An 8,841-nucleotide genomic window follows, 5' to 3' on the forward strand; every position below is an offset into this window, starting at 1 on the left:
TATTATTTGAAACCCTTGTAGAGAGCTTAAGGTTGATGTTAGGGGTCTTGTTTGGTCGTGCTCTGGAAATATGCAGAAAGAGATGAGATAAAGGAGATAATTTCCATTTTGTTGAAAAGTCAAAAGGTGATACTTGGCACCCTATAATTGGCTCGTCTTCCAACGCTTATAACTTTTTATCCGGGTATTGTATGAGCAAACGGTTAAGAGCGTTGGAAACTAAATTCCAAGACCTTCAATTTGGTATATAATATATCCCAAAAAGACCTCATATAGCACACGAAATTTATTACTCAAAAAGCTTCATTACAAGGCAAATCCTTAGTCGGTTTTTCCGCAACTTAAATCTGATTTTTCTCAAACTTTATACTTCATATACAAACATCATATATAGTCATATCATGGCTTTAAACTCATTTAAATCATGATTAAAAAGTCTCATATTCATCTTAACTTGCTTAACACTTCGGCAAACCTTTCTTGTCCTTATAGAAGGATTTCATCCTTTTTGAGCTTACATCAATTGACTCACGACGTACTTTCAGGTACAAAAACATGGGTTGTAACATTTACCTTCTCATCAATTTTATTTTTTTTCCCTTTATGTATAGTCTTTTTTCATGGTTCTCACGATTTTACTTTCTAATTTAACTCAAATTCTCTAAATTAACTATTCCTTTTTGTCACATTTGATTGATCCACACACCAGAAAGCCAATTTTTTTTGTGTCTCATATTTTTTAACTAAGAAATCCCCGAGACAATTATCGTAAGGTTCAAAACACATGGATAATGGGCTCACCATTTACCATTTTCACTTAAGGAAGAATTCAATGCCATATGAAGTGTGCTTAACTCGTACATCATGAGTTGCGCTCTCACCACTAGATCAAAGTCATGTATTTTTTTTGTGTCTCAATACTAAATAGATTTTACGAAAAAGGTCTGAATATGTCCTTGTACTATACGAAATTGAGCACATTTGCCCTTCGTTAGTACTTTGGTTCATATATGCCCTTATCGTCATATATGGACCAACTATATGATGATGAGGGCATATATGGACCAAAATATTAATGAAGGGCAAATGTACTCAATTTCGTATAGTACAAGGACATATTTGGACCTTTTCCATATATACTATAAACAACAAGTATGAAAAAAATGGCAAGATTAACTTTTTTGTATATATATGTTTATACATACTAATAAAAAAAAATATAAAGCCTCTTATTAAAATTTGACTTTAGGCCACTAATTTTATGGAGCCGTCCTTGGTAGGCGTCCGCAGAAGAGAAGCCGTGGCAAGCTTAACCTATTTTGATCCACTTTGTAAGCAGGATGTACTGAAATCTTGGTGGCATTGCGAGTTCATCCTCAGCTCTTTGAACACTAGTCTGATCCATATCTGCATTGTTTACACCTTTATAACTTTAAGCTGAGTTTTGCATGTACCGTTAAAGAAATAGATTTTTATTTAATCCCATTTCACCACCTTATAGATTATATTACTGTATATTGAAAGAAGGGAATTCTTATTCTGTTAAAGTTAAAGTAATCTAACGTATGAAATTACATGATTCTTTATTTATTATTTTTAAAAGATAAAAATAAGAACCCTTTTTTTCTTTTTTGATAATCTGTGATTGAGTAAATAGCTCTATGAACAAATGGAGTAGATCAAAAGTGCATATTCTGGCACAATTGTCAATATTATTATTTACGTATTTGGTAAATATCAAAAGTGCATTATAAATCATGTGTATACGTTAAATAAGTCAAAAGCTATAAGTTATTCACCTTCAATTTATAGTATTTAAACTTATAAGATTTTTGGTTTGACCAAATATTTTATTATTTTATTCCTAATACTTTTTGTAATTTCCAAAATGCCTTTCCCAAAACAAAAACTCTCAACTCCATTTCATCATTCGTCTTCTTTCACGTTAAATAGCTTTAAAAGTGTATGTTCCCTTCGTTTCAAATTATACGATATAGTTTGACTCGACACAGAGTTTATGAAATAAGAAAACTTTTAAAATTTATGGTCTTAAAAGCTTAAAAAGTACAAGCTTTGTAGAGTTATTACATTTGTGTAGCTACAAAAACTTCTCATTAAAGATAAAATGAGTAAAATGAAAAGTTTAAAGTTAAATTGTTTCTAAATATAATATATTTTATTCTTTATGTAATAGACTAATAAGAAAAATATGTCATATAATTTGAAACAAAAGGAGTATTTATTAAAAATAACTTTAAAGATATTTCAAACATTTCAATTGAAAAATGCTTATCAGCACTTTCGTGGCAACTTCAGTCGTCACTAAAGGTGAAAGTCCACAACCGCGGTAGTTTGAATTATACATTTTGTGGCAACGTTAGTCGCCGCTAAAGGTCGATTAGGTGACAACATTGAGGCGACTTCAGTCGCCAGAGAAGGACAATTAAATCGCCACTAAAGACCAATAAAAGCGCCAGTAGGATTAGCGACTTACTTTTTGTGGCAGCTCCAGTTGCCACTAAAAGCAAATAGGGGCCCAGTAGAATTGGCGACCTACCTATTTACTTTTTGTAGCAATTTTAGTTTGCCAGAAAAAGTCTATTTGGTCGCCACTAAAAGGCCATAACGGCACCAGTACAGTTAATGACCTGCATATTCTCCGCCTTTTGTGGCAACTTTGTCGCCATTAAAAGCAAATAGGGGGTGCCAGTAGAATACTTCTTTTTAGCAATTGTTAGTCGCCACTAAAAGGCCAACAATGGCGCCAGTACAATTAGCGACCTACCTATTCTCGGCTTTTTGTGCTGGCTTCTTTTTTGATTTAAACCGAGTTTTGTAGGTTCAATTAAGCTCATAACTTTGTCAACCATTCTTAAACGTGGAGCTAATTGGGAAACAGTTGATGAAAATATTCTCTGAGATGCCATTATTCTTTGCCAAGTTGAACATTAATGCATTTTGCCGCCCATTTAAGAAAAATCAGACATATGCCTTTTTTAAGGTAAACCACTCAAGTGAAACTGCTAATTTCCTGGAATGATTCAAGGACCCAATGGGAACTAATGTAATAGTCCAGCCCGCTAGTGATATTGTACTCTGTTAGTCTAGCCCCTTACGAGTTTAAAACGCATCATTAGGATCTAAGACTTGTTAATTTATATACTCAGCATTCCTCTTGTGTTTTGCCCATGTAAAACTCTGTCTAAAGTCTACAGTCTACACTAAAGTCAAGTATGTCAATGTCAACCTTCTATTAATTCTTGATTTTGTTATAACAAATTCCAAAAAGTTGGAAATGAAAATGTGCCATGAGTTATTGTCTGTTTGAAACTTTGAATGGAAACTAGTCAGAGTCTTATGTCAAGAATGCCTATATTAGTTTTTTCTATTAGTTATAAATCGAGTCAGTTATAAGATAATTATAAGTAATTGCTATAATAAATATTAATTAGTGATAAAATGATAAGTAACCTATAATGATAGGTTAAACTACATTGAAGCTGTACATTGTCAATGTATATAACTTAAATTCATAACAAATCTCTAAGAGTCGGATCCATCAAAGGATGTGGTGCGGATGGGGCTTCTCTTCCATTAATCAGAGGTCTCGGGTTCAAACCCTGGGTATGGAAAAACCCTTGGTAGGGAGTGTCTCCCTCCGAATGGGACCCTAAGCGGCGCGAATTCGGACATAGTTGGGCTCCAATGCGGGTACAGGACAACAATAACAACAACAACAACAACAACAACCACCTAGTATAATCCCGCATTAAGAAGGCATTAAGAAGACAGAGAGGTTGTTTCCGGAAGACCCTCGGCTCGGGAGGGGAAAAGGAAAGTGGAGGGTGCCGTACACCGGGCGATCCAGAGAGGCTGTTTTCGGAAGATCCTCGGCTCGAGAGGGGAAAAGGAAAGGGGAGGATGCCGTACACCGGGCGATGCAGAGAGGCTGTTTCCGAAAAACCCTCGATTCGAGAGGGGAAAAGGAAAGGGGAGGATACCGTACACCGGGCGAGAATACAAAAAATAAAGTTTGAATGGCAACTAGTTGGGGTCTTAGCCAACTAAACTCCTATTGTCTATTTTCAATAATCTTTTCTTATTGTCCTTGGTCAATAAAAATGGGCAGAAGAGCCCAAATTTGAAAATCTTTTACACCTCATGAAACAGACTGGATATTGTTATACATTAATATTATATTTGATATAACTATGCATACCAAATCCAACTCATACAACTTGCCAAAATTTTATTTAGAACTTTGTAAACCCATAGATTAATAACTCAATTTGCAGATGATTTGTATTAATAATACACATAAAACAAGGGAGGCACATGTATACATATAATAATATAATCGAAATACCCTTGACTATTTAAAGAAACATCCACCTTTCTTCTTATTAGACATGTGAAATTTCCAGGGTGTGGAATTGTTTAGTATAGTTAGTTTTGACATAAAGGGGAGCATCCAATGATCCATTTTTAAAGCTAAAAGAGAGAAAAGAGCAGAGTTTTCAAGAATCAGGTTCTAAAATGGAACAAAATACCTTCGAAATAGGGATACAAGAAACTGATGGTGACATTCAGCAAAAGAAAAAGATAGCCAAGAAATGGTGTGTTGAAGCAAAGAAGGTGTGGCAAATAGCAGGACCAGCTATTTTAAATGCAATCTCTTTGTTCTCCCTTGAGTTTGTCACAGCTGCATTTGCTGGAAGATTGGGAGATTTAGAGCTTGCTGCAGTATCAGAAGTTCATAATGTTATAGCAGGCTTTGTATATGGAGTCATGGTATGGTAATAAGCTCTTGTTTAATTGCTTTTTGACCCTTTTGAGATTTGCTTCAAATGGAAATTATATTTTCTTGTGGCCTATAGGTCACGGGTTCGAGCCTTGGAAGCAACCGTTGGTTGTCTATATTACACCTCTTGTGGTGCGGCCCTTCCCCGGAACCCGCGTAAATGCGGGTTGCTTTGTGCACCGAGCTGACCTTTTTATACTTTCCTGTGGCACATAGTTAACACAATCCTGAATTGGTTAATAACATAGACAACGATAGGATCTAAAGTAAGTGGATTCATAATGAGTATGACTTTGTTATATATACATATTTTAAATGTTCTTTATGCATATGTTTACATAGTTCGAGCCAAAAAATAATAGGTTAACTTGTACCCACAGAACCTACTTGCCTGGTTAATAAGCAAAGTCAAACCTTTCTATAACAGCCTTGTTTGTTCCAAATATTTTTTTGGCTGTTATAGCAAATTCCTGTTATAGAGAACATATATTATAACACAGTATGAAAAGTTAGTTCCAAAGTAAACTTGGCCGTTTATTGAAGTGTTGTTAGAGTATGTCTGTTATAGAGAAATTTGACTGTATCTAATTTAACATGATTTGGATCTTTTTGTTAAAGATTTCATTTGCATTGTTAATTCTTTGGGTATTAGTTAGGGATGGCAAGTGCTCTGGCAACACTTTGTGGTCAAGCAGTGGGAGCAGGACAGTTCAACATGCTTGGAGTTTACTTGCAGAGATCATGGATCATTACTGGATTTACATCTTTGTTGCTCACGCCAATGTTCGTCTTCACCTCGCCAATACTAAAGCTCCTACGTCAAGATAAAGACATATCTCATCTTGCAGGAAAATATGCAATTTGGATCATTCCTCAAATGTTTGCATATGCTCTCAACTTTCCTATGCAAAAGTTTCTTCAATCTCAGAGTAAAGTTTGGTTCATGGCCATCACTTCAATGGGAGGATTGGCAGTTCATGTATTGCTGAATTGGGTTCTTGTAGTAAAGGTAGGGTGGGGACTTTTTGGCGCTGCAATTGCTGGAAATGTTTCTTGGTGGCTTTTGGACATTGCTCAGTTTGTTTACATCATCTCGGGCTATTTTCCCGAGGCATGGACTGGTTTTTCATGTCTCGCTTTCAAGTCGTTGACTAACTTCTTGAAGCTATCACTTGCCTCTGCAATAATGGTGTGGTAAGTTGTGAATGGAAACTTGATAGTTTGTACTAGACTTGAGTAATGTTCAACTTGTACCATTTTTTTTGATGTGGCTAATTGAATGGTTTCAGTTTGGAGTTTTGGTACTTCACAGCAGTGATTCTAATGGTAGGAGGCTTTAAAAATGCTACAACTTCTGTTGACGCCATATCGATCTGGTTAGTACAATGTGGCTACGTTCTTGAGATACAGTCAAACATCTCTATAACAATCTCGTTTGTTCCAACAAAAATTGGTTGTTATAGCGAAGTGTCGTTATAGAGAACATATATTATAACATAGCATGGAAGTTGGTTTCAAAAGAAACCCGGCTTTTATAGTAAATGATTGTTATATAGCGATGTTGTTATAGAGAAGTCTGATTGTACTTTACATCCTTCACCTTTCGGTTTAACTTATATATACCGACAATTTTTGAGATAACCTCCCATTTCTTGTCTCATAAATTTTGATTCTTGATTTTCTCTTTCGCTACCAATCCTATTTGTTAACCAACTGATCTGGATATGGCAGCATCGGTTTGCAACTATGGACACTGACTGTCGCCTATGGTTTCACATCTTCAACCAGGTTAGTTGCCTCACCTTAACAATGCATAGCGGAAGAAGGTCGAATAAACCACAAGAAAAAAGGATGAAAACAGTCCCAAGAAAACTAGTAGGAGTAATGGTTTTGAAGCATGTAACCTTTATGTGATTTTCGTTATCAAAACTAACTTGGATGATAACATTTTTCTGCTTCTGTTCGATTAATTTTCCCTCGTTTGGTTGGAAATATACACTGAGATTATTCTGGTATTGCAGTGTGAGAGTTTCAAATGAATTAGGAGCTGGAAATCCAAAAGCTGCAAAATTCTCAATTTCAGTCAATGTTTTGATATCAGCAGTAATTGGCCTTGTATTCTCAGCTACAATATTAGCTACCAAAAAAGAGTTCCCAAGATTATTCACAAATGAACAACATGTGATAAGGGAAACATCAAAACTAGTCTACATTCTTGCTGCTATCATGTTTCTTAATGGCATCCAACCTGTTCTACTCGGTATATTTCTCTCTCAATTTTACTGATTGACATACTTTCGTCGTATATAATATGCATAATTTCTCACAATTCCGGGCTGAATATAGCACAAATTTAGAAATAAAATGAAGTTCATGAAACTAACAACAACAACATGCCCTGTATATTCTCACATGTGGTGTTTGGGGAGGGTAGTGTGTATGCAGGCCTTACCCCTACATTATGCAGATAGATAGGCTGTTCCAGAGACCCTCGGCTCAGGCAAGCACAATTAGAACAAGTTATAAAGGTCATTTGAACAAGTTATAAAAACATTTTCTTGTTACTAGACAGCCTAACATGTAATTAGAACCTATGAAAACTACTTATTATAGCATGTCATGAACTTTTGATCAAATGGGGTTGTTACCTATGTTGCGTGGACTCTCCAAAATGCTGCCATACCCGTATCGGATCCTTCAAAAATACACTACTTTTGGAGGATTGTACGCGCACCTGTCAGTATTTACCGAGAGTCCAAGCAACATAGGTTGTTACTAATAGTTTCGGGTTAAAGCACCAACTCAGGAAAAGGAAAAGGAAAATATTGAACATGGAAAAGTAGATGTAGAGCATAAATATTAATCCAATTTGCAAAATACAGGAGTGGCAGTTGGTGCAGGATGGCAGCTTCAAGTGGCCTTAATTAGCATTGGATGTTATTATGGTTTTGGATTACCAATGGGTGCATTGCTTGGTTACAAGTTCAAATTTGGAGTTGAAGGCATACTTTCTGCTATGCTTGCTGGCAGCTTGCTTCAGACCCTCTTCCAGTTTGTTATCATTGCTCGCACCAGTTGGCACAAACAGGTATTATGACTTCCTTTTTCATGACGGTGATGTCTGAGTCAACTTGTGTGCACTTCGACAATTCAATCGGATAACTCCACTAGTTATGATATTAATGTATCAGTAACGGAAGCCTTGGATCAACAGTAAAGTTGTCTCTGTGTGACCTATAGGTCACAGGTTGAGCCGTGGAATCAGGGTAGACCGCCTACATCAGGGTTCGGCATATGCTTGGTGCACCTGGTTGCCCTTAAAATGTATAGGATACTGGCATGGTAACTAAGAAATGAAATTATATTTTTCAGGCTCTTCAAGCAGAGGAGAGAGTGAGAACATGGGGTGGTGAAGTGGAGAATCAATCAAGTCCTGCTATAGGCAAGTCCTGTTCAATGGATTCCTAATTCAATTCAATAAAGGAAACAAACAAGTGAAACTCGATCCTATTTTAACACAAGGCTAAGTGTACATTATTGATGTTGGCATCTCTGGGTAAGCTCACTCCAATTGTTGCCTTCTTCTCCTATTATAAATCTTTCTACATTGTAAATTTGTATACATATTCATCAGTCTGTTTATAGACTTTATGAGAGGTTAATATAAGGCAGAGAATCAGCTTAAGTTTGATTCTGCATATTTGCTTCTTGTCTTGTGTTGTTTTATTTTTTATTGCCTAGCAAATGTGGCAAGTTGTGGCTACTTCAACTTCCCATCCTTTTAACATTATAAAAAAAAAAAAAACAGCACAGTGCACTAAGCTCCTACTATGCGCGGAGTTCGGGAAAGGGCTAAAACCCTTCTGGTCTACTGTATGCAGTCTTACCCTGCATTGTTACAAGAAATTATTTTCACAACTCAAACCTATGACCTCCTGGTCACATGATAACAACTTTATCAATTACGCCAAGGCTCCCCTTCATTCTTTTAACATTCTTTATGGTAAATATTGAGGCGCACATGTACATTACAGTCAGTA

The 8,841-nt window shown here is 36.0% G+C and overlaps 1 protein-coding gene across 2 annotated transcripts; it reads left to right on the forward strand.

The window, feature by feature from the left end:
- The first annotated feature begins 4,405 nt into the window (after positions 1–4,405).
- Positions 4,406–8,510, forward strand: LOC107803190 (protein DETOXIFICATION 29). Of its 2 annotated transcripts, none has more exons than XM_016626821.2 (7): positions 4,406–4,791; positions 5,454–5,995; positions 6,091–6,177; positions 6,533–6,589; positions 6,823–7,061; positions 7,684–7,889; positions 8,174–8,510. In XM_016626821.2, exons 1-7 carry the CDS (start codon positions 4,537–4,539, stop codon positions 8,267–8,269), a joined length of 1,482 nt encoding a protein of 493 aa, XP_016482307.1. In that variant the 5' UTR covers positions 4,406–4,536; the 3' UTR covers positions 8,270–8,510. The 2 variants fall into 2 exon arrangements, with proteins under 2 accessions (XP_016482307.1, XP_016482308.1); XM_016626822.2 differs by having other exon boundaries at positions 4,653–4,791; positions 5,458–5,995.
- The last annotated feature ends 331 nt before the right edge of the window (positions 8,511–8,841 follow it).

Source organism: Nicotiana tabacum, chromosome 5 (genome assembly GCF_000715075.1).
Source record: "Nicotiana tabacum cultivar K326 chromosome 5, ASM71507v2, whole genome shotgun sequence".
NCBI lineage: Eukaryota > Viridiplantae > Streptophyta > Magnoliopsida > Solanales > Solanaceae > Nicotiana > Nicotiana tabacum.